The 23,286-nt window shown below is 46.0% G+C and overlaps 1 protein-coding gene across 1 annotated transcript in view; it reads right to left on the reverse strand.

Annotated features, from left to right (window-relative positions):
* Positions 1-672: 672 nt before the first annotated feature.
* LOC132571717 (endothelial zinc finger protein induced by tumor necrosis factor alpha-like) overlaps positions 673-23,286 on the reverse strand; it is a 52,381-nt gene continuing 29,767 nt past the window's right edge. Inside the window, exons 5-8 of the mRNA XM_060238512.1 lie at positions 15,069-15,183; positions 7,813-7,966; positions 7,272-7,734; positions 673-684 (exon numbers count right to left, since the gene is read on the reverse strand). Coding sequence (XP_060094495.1) covers positions 673-684; positions 7,272-7,734; positions 7,813-7,966; positions 15,069-15,183 — 744 coding nt within the window. The remainder of the gene's footprint in view (positions 685-7,271; positions 7,735-7,812; positions 7,967-15,068; positions 15,184-23,286) is intronic.

A 23,286-nucleotide genomic window follows, 5' to 3' on the forward strand; every position in this document is an offset into this window, starting at 1 on the left:
CTTTGGTTAAAACCCCCCATTCAACAAAGGAAATGTGCGGGGTGAACTTGGTCTGCACACACTCTCAGCCTAATCCACCTCACAGGCTTGTTGTTATTCCTTATCTACATAGTTCATATTGCTTTTCCACTGAGAAAGACTGGATCATGAAGGCATGAATACAGAGAAATAGGGGAGGCAAACCCAGTTGCACCCAGGAGAGCTCTGGCATAATGAGCCAATAAAACACACGCTCCCTGTCTCTCTCCCTGTAGCCAGAGTCGGCCCTGACACTAGGACTAAGAAAACAAGGGCAATACAATAGAGACCCAAGTTTATTGTGGGGGGTGGGGGGAGATTCAGATTCTGAAATAGAGCTTGGAAAAGTGCATCGAGTAAAAACAAGCATAGTATTGCCAAAAACCATAATAATGAGGCATATTTATTTATGTATTTTTTAAAAATTAACCTCTCTGGAGATCTGCTCAAAGCAGCCAACAGAGTAAACGTAATTCAATAAAATGTTAAAACAACAACATGAGAGCAATAATGATGAACTAAACAATACAGGGGAGTAAGGAACCCATCTTCTCTTCTAGCTAGGGCCCTCTTGGATAGAACAGTTCTGCTTTTATTTTGGACTTCGTTGTTTGGGAAACTGAAACTTGTGGCGTCTCATAAAGGCATCTTCTTTCAGCCAGGACACTGGAAAATCCCAGAAAAGAAGAGGATGGGTATGTCGGAATTAAAATAAAGCCAATTAAGTGCCATTTCAGCGGTAGAATCTCAGGGGCTTGTACCATATCCGGTTACGTTACGTGATAAGGCCTATTGTTTTGCTATAGAAAGATTAGAAACATTCTGGAGGCTGTGTTTGTGTTGGGGAATTCCTGAACCCAGGAACATATCCTGGGACTAGACCCTGCCAGAGTCCAAATGGGCTGGCTGGAGTTTTTTTTGTTTTTGTTTTTAGAGTTTTAAAAAAGTCTTTAATATAAATGCCTTTTGCTTCCATAAGGACCCTGATTAGGTGAAAAAGCAAGATAAAAACATTTCCAATAATCATTAAATGAATCTGTTTTGGATGGGGACCGAAGCTTTTCCTTGGGACAGAGAAAAGACATTAGGGTTTGTAGAATCTTTCGGGCTCAAGTGCCGTGTTCTACTGGAGAAAGTTTTTCTTCCAGATGTTTCGTTCTCGGCTGCGGAGAACGAACACAAAAGACACTGTCGCTTGTTTCAGCCAGAAAAATCAGCTGTAGCTGAACATACACTTCAAGAAGGAGACCACGTCATCCACTTTGAAAGAACTGAAGTCCTTTCTACGGCCTCACATTATCATACCCGCCTGAACAGAGAAGCTATTGAGATTTACAAACACCAGCACAACTTTAACAGAAAGGAAGAAGGCATTTCCATCCACCAATCTTGGTTTCCAGCTCTGCAAAACACCCTACAGACTATAAATTGCAGAAATTCACAGAACAACTAGTACATTCCACAGAACAATCAGCACAGTCAACAACCATCTTCCTTTTCTTCACACCCCTTCCAACCCTCCCAGCAATTAACACAGAACAATGGTCACATTCAACAGCCAGTTTCCTTATCACTACCCTTCCAGGAAGCCCCACCAAGCAATGGGCACATCCACAAACCTATTGCCCTTTCACCACACCCCCTCCAGCCTAGAAATAGCAGCTCTCCAGCAGCCCTGGCCTCACTCAATGCACAGCAGCCAAGGAGGTCAGAGTGCCTGCTCCGGCTGCAACGCCACTGAGGATGTTCTCCGCAGCTGAGAACGAAACGTCTGGAAGAAAATCTTTCTCCAGTAGAACACGGCACTTGAGCCTGAAAGATTCTACAAACCCTAATGATGTTACTAGCCGTGAAAACCTGAAATCTTTGATAGAGAAAAGACAGTTGTGTCAATCCAAAACTGTTTATTGGACTTCAGAAACCTTAATGCATAGCATACAATACAAAGAGAAACCAAATGCTTAAGACAGAGTGCCAACTGGAATATTGTGCCAACCCACTCAGAATCACCGAAAGTTGCTGGTATGAAGTCCAGAACAAAGCACAAGCAGTCTTTCTACAGTCTATACTAGCATTTCCCATATGCAGGGTTGCGACCTGGCCCCGGATCACGGACATAAGAACATAAGAGAAGCCGGGACCTCTCCATACCAGATCGTGGGGAGATGGCAAAGGCAGCTCCTAGGTTCCCCTCCCCATTTAAACACCTGACAGGCAAATCATCCACCTTTGCAGTATCCCCACCAGGTGGCAAGACATCATTTCCTGTCTCCCAGCTCCAAACCCAAAGTCACCTGGCTCCACCCCCAAATTTTAGTGGACCAGGAAGGAGCAGTTTAAAAATAACTGGGCCACGGGGAGGGGGGGAAGTTTGGGAAACTCTGGTCTACAGGAAAAAGTGTAGCCATCAGGAACGGGACAAGTTTGACTCTCCCTCTCATAAGTTGGCAGTATGAACTTTGCCCAAACGTAATTTATTATCTGTGAGGTCAAGTGACGACAGCCTTTCCGTCAAGGATAGGGCTGAAGGAGCCAAACAAACCAAATATCTATATGTTTAGACTTAGCAGATCCCTCCCTCCCCAAGTCTTCAAAAACCACAAGGATCGAAATGGCCACAGGGAGTGAGAGTTGAATGCTCTTTTTCAGCCATTTGTGAAGCCCTCCCCCCAGATAAAAATTTTAGAAAGCAAATGTGTCAGAGGGAACTGATGGGGTTGAGAGTGTGGAGATTCTGCAGTTCATGACAGGTTCCTCATCTTTCCCCTTGTGGTTCCGGCAGTCCTGGGGACTGAGGTACAGTTTGTCTTTCCTGAAGACGGAGGGGTGCCATGGACTCGGGGTGGGGGGTTGTGGGACAGTGAACTCAGGTGGTATTATTCCTCTATACAGTAGTCATTTTGTAGAAAAAGAGGTAACGGAGATCAATAACATAACACATTTGCGTATACCACATACCCCCTGACATCACTGGAAGGTGTATTAAATTATATCAGCTTAGCATCTACCTTAAAACACTTCTGGAATTATCATTGTCATCAGGGGTCATTTTGTAGAAAAATAGGTGGGGGAGCTCATCCAGGGTTGTTATGCAGCTGCACATACTACTCAATGGAGGAGGAGGTAGAACTCTCAGAAAGGTTCAGGAGCTGTGAGCTCCCACTGAATCCAAGGCCTGATTGTCATAATGAAACCTTACTCCCCTCATACTTTTTCAATTGCTTTCTCATATGCGGCCACAGTGGCATAATGACTATTTCCATCTCTCTGCTATATATGTTTTATTTTTCCTTTTTTGTGGGGGGAAATATTAGAAAGTTTGTCAAATCTTGGAGTTCAGCAAAATTCTCACAGGGGGGTTTGAACAATGGAGCCCAAAAGCAAGTATTTGGGGGGTGGGTAAGAAGGAAAAAGCACCAGGAGTGGAATTCTAGCAGGAGCTCCTTTGCATATTAGGCCACACACCCCTGGTAGCCAATCCTCCAAGAGCTTACAGGGCTCTTCTTACAGGGCCTACTGTAAGCTCTTGGAGGATTGGCTACATCAGGGGTGTGTGGCCTAATATGCAAAGGAGCTCCTGCTAGAATTCCACCCCTGAAGAGCACAATAAAATTTAGAGGTTCCAGAATTCCACTCCTGTGAGCTCCTGCTCCAAATGCTTCTATAAATGTAGTTTCTTCCTCAACGCGATCCCCGATGCACATAGGTGAGCACGCACTTTGGATAATCTGACCCCACCAACCCCCCCAAAAAACTCCAAAAAGTGAGTACACCCCTAAGTGATAATGTCCAAATGGGGCCCAAGTAGCCGTTTTCCCTCCCTGGTGTCATGTGACTCATTAGTGGTACAAGGTATCAGGTGTGAAGGGGGAGCAGGTTATCGCTCTCACTCCCTCATACTGGTCACTGAAAGTTCCACATGGCACCTCACGGCAATAAACTCTCTGAGGATCTGAAAAAACGAATTCTTGCTCTACATAAACATGGCCTAGGCTATAAGAAGATTGCCAAGACCCTGAAACTGAGCTGCAACACGGCCAAGACCATACAGCGGTTTAATAGGTCAGGTTCCACTCAGAACAGGCCTCGCCATGGTCAACCAAAGAAGTTGAGTGCCCATGCTCAGCATCATATCCAGGGGTTGGCTTTGGGAAACAGACGTATGAGTGCTGCCAGCATTGCTACAGAGGTTGAAGGGGTGGGGGGGTCAGCCTGTCAGTGCTCAGACCATACGCCACACGCGGCATCAAATTGGTCTGCAAGGCTGTCGTCCCAGAAGGAAGCCTCTTCTAAAGATGATGCACAAGGAAGCCCGCAAATGGTTTGCTGCGGACAAGCAGACTAAGCACATGGATTTCTGGAACCATGTCCTGTGGTCCGATGAGACCAAGATAAGCTTATTTGTTCAGATGGTGTCAAGCGTGATGGCAGCAACCAGGTGAGGAGTACAAAGACAAGCGTGTCTTGCTTACAGTCAAGTGTGGTGGGAATGTCATGGTCTGGGGCTGCATGAGTGCTGTCGGCACTGGGGAGCTACAGTTCATTGAGGGAACCATGAATGCCAACATGTACTGTGATATACTGAAACAGAGCATGATCCCCTCCCTTTGGAGACTGGGCCACAGGGCCGTATTCCAACATGATAACGACCCCAAACACACCTCCAAAACGACCACTGCCTTGCTAAAGAATCTGAGGGTAAAGATGATGGACTGGCCAAGCATGTCTTCAGACCTAAACCCTATTGAGCATCTGCGGGGCATCCTGAAATGAAAGGTGGAGGTGTGCAAGGTCTCTAACATCCACCAGCTATGTGACGTCATCATGGAGGAGTGGAAGAGGACTCCAGTGGCAACCTGTGAAGCTCTGATGAACTCTATACCCAAGAAGGTTAAGGCAGTGCTGGAGAATAATGGTGGCCACACAAAATATTGAGACTTTGGGCCCCATTTGGACATTATCACTTAGGGGTGTACTCACTTTTGTTGCCAGCAGTTTAGACATTAATGGCTGTGTGTTGCGCAATTTTGAGAGGACAGCACATTTACACTGTTATACAAGCTGTAGACTCACTACTTTATATTGTAGCCAAGTGTGATTTCTTCAGTGTTGCCACATGAAAAGATATACTTACCATAAATGTTTACAAAATGTGAGGGGGTGTACTCACTTTATTTATTTATTTTATTTATTTAGAATTTATATCCCGCCCTTCCCACGAGTGGCTCAGGGCGGCTTCTGTGGCATACTGTAGTTCTGGAAAAACTTTTAAATAATGAAGATTCTCTATATTTCTTTTAGTAATCATAGCTATTTCAAATTTAGTCCATAATATAATAATTAAGATTTGTATAAAATAATGGTAAGTTTAATTCTGTAATAGTTTTAACTTTCTCACTGTGGATGTTGTTGTGTAGTTGTTTTTAATTAAATTCATATATATTTTTTAAAAAAAGACAAAGTTATAGTAGCAGATAACCTTAAGTAATAAGTTTCACATAGGAAGGCAACCACTAAAAGGTTTCTTTGTGAAACTGTTTTCTGATAAGAAGATAAGAACATAAGAGAAGCCATGTAGGATCAGACCAACTGTATGTCACACAGTAGACATAAAAAATTATATACACACACACACTGTGGCTAATAGCCACTGATGGACCTCTGCTCCATATTTTTATCTAACCTCCTCTTGAAGCTGGTTATGCCTGTAGCCGCCACCACCTCCTGTGGCAGTGAATCCACATGTTAATCACCCTTTGGGTGAAGAAGTACCTCCTTTTATCCGTTTTAACCTGACTGCTCAGCAATTTCATCAAATGCCCACGAGTTCTTGTATTGTGAGAAAGGGAGAAAAGTACTTCTTTCTCTACTTTCTCCATCCCATGCATAATCTTGTAAACCTCTTACATGTCACCCCACAGTCGACGTTTCTTCAAGCTAAAGAGCCCCAAGCGTTTCAACCTTTCTTCATAGAGAAAGTGTTCCAAACCTTTAATCATTCTGAACCTCCAGCACTCATCGGAATAAGCTACAAGAAAGTTTTACCCTTTGGATTCTCTTAGGAACACGAAAGTTGGATCACAGAAACATAGAGTTGGAAGGGATCTCTGCTTCAACCTCCTCCCACATGCTGAGCATTTATGAGATTCCTCCCTTTTACGGAATCTTCTGTGCTAAAGGAGACAGAAGTGGATCTTGAATCTACTTCAGCTGGCAAAGTCAATCCTTACTTTCTTCATTCTGAGGACTTCAAACATGAATAAAGATCCTTCTACAATATGAGCATATATAACATTTCTTCATGGTTAGGGTAATATTTCTGCGTAGATTATATCTTTCTACAAATGTTTATATTGTTTTGATGCTTAATGTGCTGTTTGGCTGTCTTCTAGCTCTAAAATAAGAGAGGTGCTCTTTTTATGAGCTGTCCTTGAAAGGGCAGCTTCTGGGAGAGCTTTCTCAGCCCCACCTAGCTCACGGAGTGTTTTTTGTGGGGGGGAAGAGTAAAGGAGATTGTAAACCGCTCTGAGACGCTGAGATTCAGAGTGAAGGATGGGATACAAATCCAATATCTTCATCTTCTTATGGGCTAAGCAGTTGCATGGTTTCTCCTCCTGTGGGTTCTTTGAGTTTTTCAAAAAGTACTACTCCAAGTCAATCTTTTTCCACACTCTGACTACTGAAAAGGTTTCACCTCTACATGGGTTCATTGACGTTGCTGAAGAAGGCCACTCTGACTAAATTTTTCCCCACATATAAGAACATAAGAAAAGGCATGTTGGATCAGGCCAATGGCCCATCCAGTCCAACACTCTGTGTCACACAGTGGCCAAAAATTTTATATATATATATATATATATTATATATATATAATATATAAAATATATACATAAATATATACATATATATATATATATACACACACACACACACACACACACACACACACACACACACACACACACACACATATATATATATATATATATATATATATATATATATATATATATATATACACACATATATATATATATATTTCTTTCTTGTATGAGTTATTGGATGCTTTTGAAGACAGCCCCTCAACCTGAGTCTCTTTCCACACTCTGAGCATTCAAACAGTTTCTCCCTTTGTGGGTTTTTTTATGTTGTTGAAGAGCTCCACTTTGTCTGAATCTCTTTCCACACTCTGAGCATGGAAAAGGTTTCTCCCCTGTGTGGGTTCTCTGATGCTCTAGAAGACTGCCACTCACACGAAATCTCTTTCCACACACTGAGCACTCAAAAGGTTTCTCCCCCGTGTGGCTTCTCTGGTGCAGCTGAAGATTCCCCCTAGCAATGAATCTCTTTCCACACTCTAAGCACTCAAAAGGTTTCTCCCCTGTGTGGGTTCTTCGGTGCAGTTGAAGACTAGAACTCTGACTGAATCTCTTTCCACAATCTGAGCATTCGAAAGGTTTCTCCCCTGTGTGAGTTCTGCTATGCCGCTTAAGACTACCACTCCCAATGAATCTCTTCCCACACTCTGAGCATTCAAATGGTTTCTCCCCTGTGTGGGTTCTTTTATGTTCTTGAAAATGGCTACTCTGACTGAATCTCTTCCCACACTCTGAACATTCAAATGGTTTCTCTCCTGTGTGGTTTCTTTTATGAACTTGTAGATGGCTATTCTGACTGAATCTCTTTCCACACTGTAAGCATTCAAAAGGTTTCTCCCTTCTGTGGATTCTTTTATGTTCTTGAGGATGGTTACTCTGACTGAATCTCTTTCCACTCTCTGAGCATTCAAAAGACCTCTCCCCTATGTGGGCTCTTTTATGCACTTTAAGACCACCTCTGTGAGTGAATCTCTTTCCGCACTCTGAGCATTCAAAAGGTTTCTCCCCTGTGTGGGCTCTTTTATGCTCTTTAAGACTGCCTCTATGAGTGAATCTCTTTCCACACTCTGAGCATTCAAAAGGTTTCTCCCCTGTGTGAGTTCTTCTATGATATTGAAGACTGTTACTATATCTGAACTTTTTCCCACACTCTGAGCATTCAAAAGGCTTCTCCCCTGTGTGGGTTCTTTTATGCACTTGAAGATTGCCATTCTGACTGAATTTCTTTCCACACTCTGAGCATTCAAAAAGTTTCTCTCCTCTTGGTATTCTTTGGTTCACAAGAAGCTGTGATCTATGTTTGAAGTACTTTCCACGCTGAATGGATTTACTTGTCTTCATTATATTGTGTTTTGGAAAATGTACATTACGCTTTCTTTCATCTTTCTCAACCAAATGGCTGACTTTGTTTCTCTCAGGGCTGCCTCGGTTCCAGATGTTGCCTTTCAAGTCTTCATTATTAACTTTATCCGGGAATTGCATATGATGTTTCTCACCTTCCTCATTCCTCTCATCTTCTTCTGCTGGAATAAAGAGATAGCATTAGCACCTGGGAGGGAAAGTAAGGTCCAAAGGTTGAAGTAAGAAAAGACTGACAGCTCTGTTGCCTCTTCCAGCTTTGCTGACCTTATCTAACTTCCCACCTTTCCCTGAATATGCAGGATTGAAGGATACCACAGCCTTTCAAAAGCCACTGCTGATCTCTTGACCAAAAGAAGCTTCTGAATCTCCAGATTCCAGGCCCTAGAAGGCCTCCCTGTTTGTCTTGTCCAATGGGCTTTACCAAACTAAAAGGCATTTAGAAGTGAACCAGAAAAGTCCCATGGGTATTCCTTGCCCATTGTCTGGACATAACCATGAGGGATACCTTCTCTGAGCTAGCCCACTTGGGAAGGGAATCCTCTCTTGAGATTGGGGTGGATAAAAATCAATGATTCTTTTTTAAAAAATTAAAAAGTGGATTTTTAAAATTTAAATCAATTTTTAAAAAAAAAATAAAATACTTTTTGAGGAAAAGTTTAGCTAAATAGTTTTCTGTTAAAGATATATTATAGTCCAAAGGTTATTAATGTCCCGCATGTTCCCCAGAGAGTACTGAGATCGGGAACTCAAAATCTCCTAGATATCCCTGGGCCAAAGGAAGCCCGCTTAAAATCGACAAGGGACTGGGCCTTCCCTATTATGGCCCCCTCCTGGTGGAACCAGCTGCCGGAAGAGGTGAGGGCCCTGCGGGACCTCGCCCAGTTCCTCAGGGCCTGTAAGACAACCCTCTTCCGGCTGGCCTATGACTAGCTGGTACAAGAAACTGAGCGTAGTTATACTGGATGTTTGCTGCCCCCAATGTTTTAAATGTTTAAATGGTTCTATGTTTTAAATGTTTTAATGTTTAAATTTAAATACTCTATGTTTAACGTCTATTTATGTTCGATTCCTGCATTGTAAGCCGCCCTGAGCCACTTGTTGGGAAGGGCGGGATAGAAGTCATAAAATTAATTAATTAATTAATCATGAAATAAGGATTAGTTTTTAGTTATGTATTGTGAGGCTTTATATTCATACAAGGTTTAAATTTTTTGGTAAATGAATTCCATTAATCCATTCACAATATCATGCTTTCCCAGAGGTTTCTGCAAGATTATTTTGAGCAGTTTTTTCTATCTGGAAGATATTATCTCAGATGCATGGTTCTATCTTCTATGGCAGGGGTGGCCAACAGTAGCTCTCCAGATGTTTTTTTGCCTAGGACTCCCATCAGCCCCAGCCAGCATGGCCAATGGCTGGGGCTGATGGGAGTTGTAGGCAAAAAACATCTGGAGAGCTACCGTTGGCCACCCCGTGGGGCGGACCTGGCTGCTAAAGAACAGGTTGACACACCCTGGTCCACTATATTGGTAGGCTTGGTCACTGTGGAACAGATCTACCCGTCCTTTTCCACTACATTGGTAGACTGAGTCTCTGGAAAATAGGTCCACCCATCCCTTTCCACTATTTTGGTAAACCTGGTCTCCAAAGAACAGGTCTAATTGTCTTTTCCCACTATATTTTAACAAGTACCTTTTAATAAGTAATTTTCAGATCCTTCCTGGTGCGCCTTAAAATACTGACAGCTATCTGTCAAAAAGCCTTATGCTTACTACGCATTATTAAATTCTTTTTGTGCATTTTAAGATGCTGACGACTGTTTGTCAAAACGTTTACCACCCGGCCTTACAACTTGGTGCACCTCAGCATACTGACAGCTATTTTTTTTTTACCAGCTATGTGTTTACCACCTAGTTTTACTACACAGCATTTCCCCCCCCCCTTTTAGTTGGGGGTGGGGTGCATTATATCTCAGGTTTCATTGCATTCTATTACAACAGAAAGCTGATCAAGGACAAACTTTCTGAACTGGACATTTCTACAATGATTCAACCTGCTTGGCAAAATTTCCACAGGAAAAGACGAGCCATACACCACTCACAATTGGAACTGCTGAACGAACAAAAACATTTTTTAAAACACACTCTAACCTGCAAGCTGCCAACCTTAACAACAAGGACTCCTGCAAGAATACTGCGAACCTGTCAAAACACAGACTAAGCCCTTCAGAGGAATCAGTTATTTCACGTGGACTTTCATTCTGCCCTAATCCCCCGTGGGGCAGAGCATAAAAGCTGCAGTACTGCAGTCCTAAGGTCTGCTCACGACCTGAGTTTGATCCCCGGCGGAAGCTGGGTTTTCAGGTAGCCAGCTCGAGGTTGACTCAGCCTTCCACCCTTCTGAGGTCAGTAAAATGCGTGCCCAGCTTGCTGGGGGGAAAGTGTAGATGACTGGGGAAGGCAATGGCAAACCACCCTGCAAAAAGTCTGCTATGAAAACGTTGTGAAAGCAACGTCACCCCAGAGTCAAAAACGACTGGTGCTTGCGCAGGGGACCTTTCCTTTTCCCTTCATTCTGCCCCACCAAATCCACACAGATGATTCCATTCTGCGGGGACCTGGAGGCCTTTTTCCACCACCTTCACCAAAAGGAGTACTTCCAATAGATGAAGATGAAGAAGAAAAAGAAAAAGAAGAAGATGATATTGATTTATATCCCGCCCTATATTCCAAATCTCAAAGTCTCAGAGCGGTCACAATCTCCTTTACCTTCCCCCGCCTCCCTCCACAACAGACACCCTGTGAGTTAGGTGGGGCTGAGCGAGTTCTTACAGCAGCTGCCCTTTCAAGGACAACTCCTACAAGAGCTATGGCTGACCCAAGGCCATTCCAGCAGCTGCAAGTGGAGGAGTGAGGAATCAAACCCGGTTCTCCCAGATAAGAGTCCGTGCACTTAACCACTACACCAAAGTGGCTCTCTGCAAAAGGAGAACAAGAAAGAACAGGCAGCATCTTCACAAAAAACCATCACACAATCTACTGGAGAACAATTACCATCCCTCAGGGTTATAGCCAGAAGTTCATGTTGAGGGCGGAGGGGCCATGCCAGCATTTTTTTATTATTTTAAAAAATGCATACAAATTAACACACAATATTTTTTCTGGGTCACAACATATATACTATTTTCTAGGACACTTTCGCCTGCTTGAGTGATGGCTACAACACTGGCCTCAGTTGCTTCTAGGCAAGTAGTGGGACAGGAGTCAAAATGCTTTGATACATGTCTCATCACAATGGCACCACTTCACCCACTTGGCACTCTGAAAGATCCTTACCCAGAGAGGCCACAATCCCACAATTCTCCAGCATGACTTCCCAGTAGAGAGCTCTTTGGTCCGGATCCAGCAGGGCCCACTCTGCCACGGTGAAACAGACGGACACCTCCTCAAAGGAAACGAAACACTGAAAGAGGGAAAAGAACCCAGAGCTTTCTTTAGCAGAGATAATAGAAGGCAGAGATTGTGCATTGGAAGTGATTAGTACGGGAGTGTACAAATCAGTGTTCCCTCTAAGCGGATAGATCCAAGTGGGCAGCCGTGTTGGTCTGAAGCTGTAGAACCAAGTAAAGAGTCAAGTGCACCTTTAAGACCAACAAAGTTTTATTCAGAATGTAAGCTTTCGTGCGCTCTAAGTACACTTCATCGGACAAGGAATCAGGTACAGTGAGCAGACCTACATATAGCTGGTAGGCAGTGGTTTAGAATGCGAAATGGTACAAATTTAAAATCCAATGACAGGGTAGTAAAATTAACAAATTGAGCAAATCTTTGATCTGGGTAGCATGAGTGTGAGAAACCAATAAAACAGTAACATGTCAAAATGTGAGAATGTCTGCTAATCACTCTATTGTTATAAGCCTGGGCATTTATTTCTCAGAAGAAGAGCCCCTTGGCTTGTGTTAAAGCTGCAGTCCTAAGCTCTACTCATGACCTGAGTTTGATCCTGGCAGAAGCTGGGTTTCAGGTAGCCGGCTCCAGGTTGACTCCGCCTTCCATCCTTCCGAGGTCAGTAAAATGAGTCCCCAGCTTGCTGGGGGGAAAGCGTAGATGACTGGGGAAGGCAACGGCAAACCACCCCGTAAAAAGTTTGCCGTGAAAACATCGTGAAAGCAACGTCACCCCAGAGTCAGAAACGACTGGTGCTTGCGCAGGGGACCTTTCCTTTCCTTTTCCTTTCTCAGAAGTTTTTCCCATCCAGCTAACTCACCTTTTAACATGTAGCATACATATAGTTTGCCATTAGAAGAAAAACACGTTAAAATATAGCGGAAGATGGGTTTAGTATATGTAATGAGATAAACAACCAATATCCCTTATTTGAGTATGTCAATACAGCTAAAAGAGAAATACATTGGATAGTGATGTTCTTCTCCAGCGAAGCTGAGTTAGTGTGAGCTAGCTCTCAGTTTTTGAACCAGCTCACACATTTTTTCCCTTACCTCAGGAAAAATGGCCCCACAACAAGCTAATTTCTGCAGTAGCTCACAACTTCTCTCTCTCACACCCAGACACCTTGTGGAAACTGCAGGAGAAGATGCCCCACCCTGAGAAAGGAGGGGGGCCCCCAAAATGCCCCCTGCTCATAACCTTTACCTGGACTCGAGGTGCAGCAGCCTTTTCCACCCCTGTGAGAAGACGAGGGCTCAACAGCATCTCTCTGCTGCCTGTTAGTGAGGCAAAGGAAGAAGGAAGGGGGTTTGCCATGACTTTCTGTTCCATTTACTTGTTTTTCCCTGCCTTATGTACCCCCTTCTCTGGAGTGTGAAACCTCACCCTGTGTAACACATTTTTTAGCCCTTCTTGCTAAATTCTAGGAAAGGCAGAAGGGAAGCAAAAGCACAATGCTGAACCGAACCAAAACAGTCATTTCATAATGCCACTCCACTTGCAAGATACGCATTTCTCCACGGTTTAAAGAGCAAGCGCTCTATTTTTAGTCATACGCTCACTTGGAGTCCAATGCAGTTAGATAAAATTTTCTTATAAGTGACCAATATATTCCAGATGTCTGGAGGTGCCAGCACTGCGTGACTGACTCGAAAAGCAATTGTGATTGTATCACTAGTTAGTCCCAATATTACATCTGCGCCTGACGAAGCATTCTAGGAAACGGTTCATTTACCAGTCCACCGTTGCGCTTGTGTTTCCAACTTTGGGACATCAGCATTGTGATTTTACGACTGTGTGTGCATAGATTACTATTGATAAGTTGTTATTCATGTGTGTTTAAATATATTAGTATTTGCAGTATTTAGCCGTGAGCCTTGTGCTTTTGTATTTCCGGTTAGTATACACGGCTTCCTCTTTTGCCTGTTTGCCAACATATTTCAGACTTCTGTTAGACCTGTGTCAGGTCTTGGGGGAGAGAAGAAGGGAGGGGGAATGATGTCTGAGTCATGACACATCACTGTCACATTCAGCCAAGATAGGATCTGAGTGCATCTGGGGGCTCCAGGGTTATATGAATGAGTTCTCAGAGCGTCTCTTCGAATGCTGACTTCACAACCAGGTTTTCAGCCAAATGCAACATCAACAGGACACCACATCTGTTCCAAGCCCCTCCCAAAGCCCCTCCCTAAGTTCCTGGAGGGTGCCAGCCCACCAGCCCCATTCCAGCATCCTGTTTCCCTCAGCGATCCACAAGATGACTTTATAAGCACAGGCACAGAAGCCAAATTTCCCCATTATTATTGGCCCCCAGAAGGTGTTTTTCAGAGCTCTGCCACCCTAGAAGGTATTAGGTTTATATCCCGCCCTCCACTCCAAATTTCAGAGTCTCAGAGCGGCTCATAATCTCCTTTATCTTCCTCCCCTACAACAGACCTGTGAGGTGGGTGGGGCTGAGAAGGCTCTCACAGCAGCTGCCCTTCAAGGACAACCTCTGTGAGAGCTATGGCTGACCCAAGTTGCAAGTGGAGGAGTGGGGAATCAAACCCAGGTCTCCCAGATAAGCCCTTTATGGTCAGGGACCTGCCTATCTACGGGACCGCCTTTCTCCATATATTCCCCAGAGAGCACTGCGTTCAGGGGCAAAAAACTTACTCTCCGTCCCCAGACCAAAAGAAGCCAGGTTATGTGTGACAAGATCTAGGGCTTTTTCGGTGGCAGCACCAAAGCTTTGGAATACCCTTCCGGAAGCCATAAGGGCCCTGCGGGATCTGTCTGCGTTCCGCAGGGCCTGTAAGACTGAATTGTTCAAGCAGGCCTTCAATGCTTGACGGAAAGACGGCTGCCACCGGACATCACATAGAATGCTGGTGATCACTGTTCGGAAATTCAATGCCGCCTATATTGTATGGTGCAGCACTATAGAATGGTTTTAAAAATTGTAATATGTTTTTAAAAATTGAAATATGTAAATTATGGTTTTATATGTTTTATTGGTTTAACTGTATTGACATGATGTTGTGAGCCGCCCTGCGTCCGCTTGCGGAGAGGGCGGGATATAAGTTGAACGTAATAAAATAAATAAATAAGAGTCCGCGCACTTAACCACTACACCAAACTGGCACCCTAGAAGGCAGAAGCTCCCTTTATTCACCATGTTGAATAGCTCTGCTGAGATTTGTGAGATATGAATATTTCAAGGAACGTGAGGCCTTCCGTGAATTTGTTCAATCAGCGGACCATGAGTTCCACAAACGAACTCTGTGTTGTGTGATGGTGTGTTTAATTTTCCCCTCTGACCTGAATTCTCTAACCGTGAAATGGACTGGGCGACCCACTTGCATCCAGGCAGAAGAGTCCTTACCAAAGGAGAAGGTATCTTGGACATCTTCCTGGGCCTGCCCTCTCTCCTCTTGCTCCAAGGAAGTTCCTTCTGCCTCAGGGAATGTCGCTTCTGTCTTCAGGGATTGTCCACGCATCTGAAAAAGCAGTGAAGGGAATTAGCTCACTAATTAATGCACATATGTCAGATCCAGGTGGGTACACGTGCTGGTCTGAAGTGATAAAACAAAGTTAGATTCCAGAAGTGACACCGTTAATACCAGGGGTTTCGAACTCATTTGTTATGAGGGCCAGATCTGACATAAATGAGACCTTCATGGGCTGGGCCAGGCCACATGTGTATCTATTTAAGATTGGCAGCAGAGATATAAACTTCTTAAAGGACACAAACACAACTAAAGATTTTAAAAAAAAACATGTTTAAAAAATGCTTAAAACATTAGCACTCGTTGGTCTTCGGTGTCTAATTATATCCTTACTATCTCTAACCCATATGATATTTTCAGTCCCTCCTCCCTCCATTACTAGACTCCCGCCGAGGTTATATACTTAAGTTCAATTATAAAGATACCCTTAACCAATCAGAGTTCAATGTCTTTCTTTTCTCATATTCATATTAAAAGATTGTCCAATGTCTTTTTACATTCCACTCTTGCTCTATATATCCTCTAAATTTCTTCCACTCCTTTTTAAACATGTCCAAATCATAGTCTCTTAAAGTTCTTGTTAATTTGTCCATCTCACTCCACGATAAAACTTTCAGCACTCGTTAGTCTTAAAAGTGTTTGTATTTGTATTTCTCCCATGGGATCCAAGGAACCGGGGGGGGGGGGGGGGGAGCCTCAGCCAATGGAGAAAATTGAGGTTTTACTATGTATCTCCTGTGTGATTGAGCAAGCCTTAGAAACCAAGTTGAGATGCAGAAGGAAGCAAGAGAGAGGATGAAGGAAGAGCCAATTGCTTGGGGCCCTAACAGGAGGAGGAGGAGGAGGAGGAGGAGGAGGAGGAGGAAGAAGAAGAAGAAGAAGAAGAAGAAGAAGAAGAAGAAGAAGAAGAAGAAGAAGAAGAAGAAGAAGAAGAAGAAGAAGAAGAAGAAGAAGAAGAAGAAGAAGAAGAAGAAGATGATGATGATGATGATGATGATGATGATGATGGATTTATATCCCGCCCTCCACTCCGAAGAGTCTCAGAGCGGCTCACATTCCTTTACCTTCCTCCCCCAGAACAGACACCCTGTGAGGTGGGTGGGGCTGGAGAGGGCTCTCACAGCAGCTGCCCTTTCAAGGACAACCTCTGCCAGAGCTATGACTGACCCAAGGCCATGCTAGCAGGTGGAAGTGGAGGAGTGGGGAATCAAACCCGGTTCTCCCAGATAAGAGTCCGCGCACTTAACCACTACAGCAAACTGGCCCTCTGGGGGCCTGATCTGGCTCCCGGGCCGCATGTGTAACACCCCTGTTTAAGACCAACAAAATCTTATTCAAGGAATAAGCTTCTTTCTGCACAAAAGCTCTTACCTTGATTAGAATTTTCTAGGTCCTAAAGGTGCCACTGAATTTGAATGTATGGCAGCGTGTGTAGTGTAGCCAGGAGATCCTAAGGTTATCTAACAGCCAGAAGTTCTAGTTTTTAAGGTAGGAGACATTTCAGAGGTGGTCTGCCATTGCTTGCCACTGTATTCCTTGAAGGTCGGCCATTTAAATATCAGCCAAAATCGATCCTTCTTAGCTTAGGGTGGGTTATAAAGCCAACATCTTCTACTTCTTTCCAGATCTGAAGAGATATAGCTAGCCTGAGCTATTCTGGTCAGGGATCAGCGAGGGAGATGGGTAAGAGACAGAATGGAAGAGACCAAGGGATAGATCCTGCCCCGCTTACACTCTGCACCCTTCTGACAGGAGATCGGGTGAGTTATCTAGAGATAAGAAATTCTCTAGTACAAGGGTGGCCAACGGTAGCTCTCCAGATGTTTTTTGCCTACAACTCCCATCAGCCCCAGCCATTGGCCATGCTGGCTGGGGCTGATGGGAGTTGTAGGCAAAAAATATCTGAAGAGCTACCGTTGGCCACCCCTGCTCTAGTAGAAGAGGCTGCTGAAGAGGCCTTTAAATCTCCGATTTGGATGATTAACACTTGGACAGACATCTGACGGGGAACCCTTTAGGATAAGGTCAGATATTATTGCTGGAATTGGACATACCTGGAAGGAATCCCCTCACCTGTTCTGCCTGCCTCTTCTCCTCTGCCTGGCTCAGGAGGAAACCTTCGGCCAGGGCCACCGCCTGGGAACTGGTCTCCGGCCCACATCCTCTGACCCAGCACTGCATTTCCTGGGGCAGGAGAGTCAGGAATTGCTCCAGGATCACCAGGTCCAGGATCTGCTTCTTGGTGTGCCTCTCTGGCTTCAGCCACTGGTTGCAGAGTCCATGGAGCTGGCTGCAAACCTCTCGGGGCTCATCAGCCTCATGGTAGCAGAACTGCCGGAAGCATTGGCAATGTACATCTGAGGTCATGGTGTCCTTAGCCAGGATCTCTGGCACAACTCTTTCCCAGAATGCAACACTGCTCCCAGCTTGGAGGAGAAGGGGGCCTTTGCTTGATGTCTTGCTAGTTCCAGGTGCTCCTGGGTCCTGCTCTTCCATCTCCTGCCTCTTCCACTGAGTCTCCTCCATCTGTGAAAAGAGGCCTTTATTCCCTTGGCTGTGAAGAGAGGCTTCTCTCGGGGGGGGGGGGGGGAGGAGAGACAGATACAGTAATATGACAAAATTTGAGAATAGAGATACACCATGAAACATCACAAACCTTCATATGCTCAGGGGACATGTGAGAATTGCCCTGGCAGATCAGAATAACGGTGCTTCTTTTGGTTAGTAGACTGGGTTTAATACAACTTTGCTATATCACCTAGGTATTTTAAAAATGCAGCCCTGAGGGTTTTTTTTAGAAAGTTAAGTGTCTCTTGCTTTTTAGAGATGCTACAAATGTAGCCTCATAAAAACATAAGAGAAGCCATGTTGGATCAGGCCAATGGCCCATCCAGTCCAACACTCTGTGTCACAGAAGAACATAAGAGAAGCCATGTTGGATCAGGCCAATGCCCCATCCAGTCCAACACTCTGTGTCACACAAGAGCATAAGGGAAGCCATGTTGGATCAGGCCAATGGCCCATCCATTCCAACACTCTGTGTCACACAAGAGCATAAGAGAAGCCATGTTGGATCAGGCCAATGGCCTATCCAGTCCAACACTCTGTGTCACATAAGAACATAAGAGAAGCCCTGTTGGATCAGGCCAATGGCCCATCCAGTCCAACACTCTGTACCACATAAGAGAAGCCCTGTTGGATCAGGCCAATGGCCCATCCAGTACAACACTCTGTGTCACACAAGAGCATAAGAGAAGCCATTTTGGATCAGGCCAGTGGCCCATCCAGTGCAACACTCTGTGTCACATAAGAACATAAGAGAAGCCCTGTTGGATCAGGCCAATGGCCCATCCAGTCCAACACTCTGTGTCACACAAGAGCATAAGAGAAGCCATTTTGGATCAGGCCAGTGGCCCATCCAGTGGCCCATTTTGGATCAGGCCCTGTTGGATCATCCAGTCCAACACTCTGTACCACATAAGAGAAGCCATGTTGGATCAGGCCAATGGCCCATCCAGTCCAACACTTTGTGTCACACAGTGGTCCCAAAACCCAGGCGCCATCAGGAGGTCCACCAGTGGGGCCAGGACCCTCCCATTCCTTTGGCTCCGTCTGTCCTGGGGCGGACTCTGAAGGTAAACCAGAGCCCCAAAAGGACAAGAGGGGCTGGTGAGGCCTTTACCAATTCAGGCATCTCTTCCATAGGCCTGAAGTGTTAAGCAAGAACTCTGTCCAAACACCCACCTTAGGGAGGCCCAACTCCCCCCGACAGAAGAATCGTTATCCAGAGTCCAGCCTGTTTTGAGAACAAACCTTCGTCCAGCCCTTTGCACAACTCTGGATGGCCTCTAGGTGTGTCAGGAAATACGCCCACCCAGAACCACACCAGTGCCCTGCTAGTGTTGGTCAAACGTAAATCTGACAGTTGCAGAAAATTGGATTGTGCCGGAATGTGGTTTGAGTGTGGAATGGAGCTTATTCGACTTCCTGAAGCATCTCCTGTTTAGGGCACAAGGGCTTCTGGGATGAAGAGGAACGGGTGAAAAGATATTGGATTTATATCCCGCCCTATACTCTGAATCTCAAGAGACTCAGAGCAGTCACAATCTCCTTTATCTTCCTCCCCCACAACAGACACCCTGTGAGGTGGGTGGGGCTGAGAGAGCTCTCCCAGAAGCTGCCCTTTCAAAGACAACTCCTGCGAGAGCTGTGGCTGACCCAAGGCCATTCCAGCAGGTGCAAGTGGAGGAGAGGGGAATCAAACCTGGTTCTTCCAGATAAGAGTCTGCGCACTTCACCACAACACCAAACGGGCACGAAATTCTGCTGAATGCACAAGGGTGCCAACTTTGGGTTGGGAAATTCCTGGAAAATTTGGGGCTGGAGCCTGAGGAGGGCAGAGAATAATGGCATAAAGCCCACCTTTCAAAGCAACCACTTTCTGCTCTCAAATTGCTCTCTGAAGAAGAACTGGAATTTCAGGGGATCTCCAGGACCTACCTGGACATTGGCAACCCTGGTGTGCTTACATCAGTCACGCTACAGTACAGCGATTTGTTCTTCCTGACCCCTGTGTCTGTGACAGGCTGATACCAGGGGGTGTGGTCATATCAACATGTCCCACCCCTCTCTTCCAGTCAGAGTGGGGGTTACTAGTTGGTGGGTCCTGGTGCTGTTTCCATGATCTTCCCTGGTACTGTTGGGCTCTCTGCTCCTTGGTCACAGAGTTTTTCCATTTTTTCCCCACTCCTCTACTCGGTGTTCCTGGGAAACCACCCCCCTCCCAATTCTGCTTACATAATGGAACAAAACTGGTGCCTAAGACCTCCAGGTGGGACCCGAGCTTCTCCTGGAATTGCAACTGACTTCCAGCTGACAGAGACCAGCTCCCCTGGAGAAAATGGCTGTGTTGGAGGGAGGACCTTGTGGCCTTGTTCCAATCTGAGGTTCCTCCTTGGACGCAAACCAGGCCTTTCCCAGAATGCATGCGCGCCCCCCCCCTAATCTCCAGGAATTTCCTATCCAGGAGTTGGCAACCCTTGCTGAGAATGACCCCATCCTTCCTCCTTTCCAAGATCTCAAAGCTTCTCCCCCAATGATGACTTACTCCTAAGGAAACCTTCCTGGGAGCTGGCTGCAAGGCTATTCTGTGCTGTTGCTTCTTCTCTGCAGCCCTTCCACCTTCTCCCTGCAAAAGCAATCCCCCCCCCACCCCGGAAGAAAGCCTTTCCAGACCCCTGACCCCCCCCCCCCCCGCTTGGTCGGCCTCTCTAGCAAAGACATCCGCGAGTTTAACCCTTTCAGTGCTGCAGACAAAGGGAAAACGTTTCTCGTCCTCTCCTTCAGGAGCTCCAGCCGGGCTGCCGTCAGCGACGCTGTATGCACGTCAACGGGGCTACTCTAGAGTAACGCTGCACGGGGATGCCTATGGATTTCTAGGTCCCCCAGTCCAGCGGTTCGGGGCTGATGTATTCTCTGCTGGAGGGGGGGGGGAGTGACGTAGGGTTGCCAATCCCCAGGTGGGGGCAGGGGATCCCCCGGTTTGGAGGCCCTCCCCCGGCTTCAGGGTCATCAGAAAGCGGGGGGAGGGGAGTTAAATGTCTGCTGGGAACTCTGTTATTCCCTATGGAGATTTATTCCCATAGAAAATCATGGAGAATTGATCCGCGGGTATCTGGGGCTCTGGGGGGGCTGTTTTTTGGGGTAGAGGCACCAAATTTTTAGTATAGCATCTAGTGCCTCTCCCCAAAATACCCCCCAAGTTTCAAAAAGATTGGAGCAGGGGGTCCAATTCTATGAGCCCCAAAAGAAGGTGCCCCTATCTTTCATGATTTCCTATGGAAGGAAGGAATTGAAAAGGTGTGCTGTCCCTTTAAATGTGATGGCCAGAACTCCCTTTGGAGTTCAATTATGCTTGTCACAGCCTTGATCTTGGCTCCAACTAATGTCTCCTGGCTCTCCACCCACAAAGTCCCCAGATATTTCTTGAATTGGACTTGGCAACCCTAGAGTGATGCCATGCATGCCACCGCGGCCTCGGAGGGCTGGATCTACGGAGGGGTGTGGGGGGGGAGGCAGAGGGGGGTGCTTGCCCTGGGCGCTGACGGAGAGGGTTCGCCAAATTGGGTATGGAGTCAATTGTATTCTATGGGACCATAGAATAGAATGGCCCATAAGGGGGTGCCATTTTTTAATTTTGCCCCCCCCCCTCAAAAATCATGTAGATTCGTCCTGCTGCCTCCCTTCTCTGGAGAAGCGCAGACTGGTCGCCCCTTTGCAAAAAGCAAATTCCTTCAGGGCCCTTGCAGCTGCCCCATTCACTCCCCGGAGGGGGCAATGTTCCCTCTAAGCTGCAGAGTCTTGCGAGCAAAAATTCTACTTGGTGAGCTACGGGCCTTCAAATGATGAGCTCCCATATCAATGAGTGTGCTCTGTTGGTCATCCTTCCTAAGCCAAGACAAAAAAGGTGCGAGCCGGAGGCTAAAAAAGAAATGGGAAATTTCTGGGAAAGAAATGCCTTCTTTTTGACCCAGGTTTATTAGCAATGGAATAATTAACAGGCATTCTCACATTCCGATACGTTACTGTTTTATGGTTTCCCACGCTAATGCAACCCAGATCGAAGCTTTTCCGAATTAGTTAATTTTACTAGTCTGCTATTGGGTTTTAACTTTGTACCACTATTCCAAACCCCACCAGCTATATGTGGCTCTGCTTACTGTACCTCATTCCTTGTGTGAAGAAGTGGGCATGCACACGAAAGCTGACGTTCTGAATAAAACTGTTGGTCTTAAAGGTGCAATTGACTCCTATTTTGGGCTAAAAATGTGTGAGCGAGCTCACGCTAACACGACTTAGAGGGAACACTGGTTGGGGGCATAGGCGTAAAGTATGGGGTGGGGGGCGCTTCCCCCAATTTTTTTCCCTGGGGGCTAAGCCCCCGCTGGCAATACTCCTTTGAAATTATCTCCTTCAAAGGCATGTGAAGCGGTAAAGCAGCTATCCCCTGTGTGTTTTTTTTGACTGCCAAGAAGGAATCAGTTGCCAGAGACTCTTTTGCACCTCTCACAGATGCTAATTGAGCTACAGTAAACATCTCCCTTCTCTCCCTTCCCAAGTGAAGGCATTCCCTCCCCGCCAGCACCTCAAGGGGAGCTGATCTCTGCTATTTGGATAAAGCAGGAGTCAAGTGGCACCTTTAAGACCAGCCCATTTTTATTTAGAACGTAAGCTTTTGTGTGCTCTTAAGCACACTTCATCAGATGAGGAATCCAGCACAGCTTTGTTCAACTGCTTCAGACCAACACAGCTGCCCGCTTGGATCTATCTATTTGGATAGCAGTTGCAATGCTGAGTGATCTTTGTCTCGGAAAAGCTGAGACAGGCCAGATGAAAGGATAAAAAAAGCACCTTTTCTTCGTAGATCTGTCCCTACTGATGGGGGGTGGTGGGGGGTGGGCTCCCTCTGGGAATCCTACCCCCCCAGGGAAAGTGCATGCGCAATACATAGCCTCTCCTCTCCCGGTGTAGTGAAAGCCGCATGGTCACTGTCTGGCTATGCCTGGCAGATGGTCACTGCAATGGCCTCTCCTGCATTACTGCATCCGTAGCAACACCTTCTCGCTGGTCCCCCCCGTTTTCACAGAGTTTGCTACGTCATGGTGCGACCGAATTGTCCGGCGGTATAACCGGATGGGCAGGCTGGGCCCACCAACCTCGTCAGCCTAAGAGAAGGAAAACTCTAACATCAAACCCGGGCAGATAGAGCTCGTTAATGTAACACCTACCACCTGGAGGACTCACTGCCGGCGTCCCGGCTTACTGGGCCATGGCAGATGACCCCCAGGTGAAAGGGTGGAGCCAGTACCGCGCACACTGCGCTTCACCTAAAAAATTCCTCTGCGCAGGCCTGAAGGGCATATCCACACACACAACCCACAACGCATCAAGTCCTGCAGCGATAGGCAAGGGGCGAAACGGCAGGTGGAAGGTGCCACTGGAAGCCGCAGTCCCGATCCTGCATGTAGGCGGTTCAGGATATTGGTCGCCTGATGCTAACCCGGAGACGAAAGCATCTTTCGGCAGCACCCTGAA

This window comes from Heteronotia binoei, chromosome 5 (genome assembly GCF_032191835.1).
Source record: "Heteronotia binoei isolate CCM8104 ecotype False Entrance Well chromosome 5, APGP_CSIRO_Hbin_v1, whole genome shotgun sequence".
In the NCBI taxonomy this organism is placed as follows: Eukaryota; Metazoa; Chordata; class Lepidosauria; order Squamata; family Gekkonidae; genus Heteronotia; species Heteronotia binoei.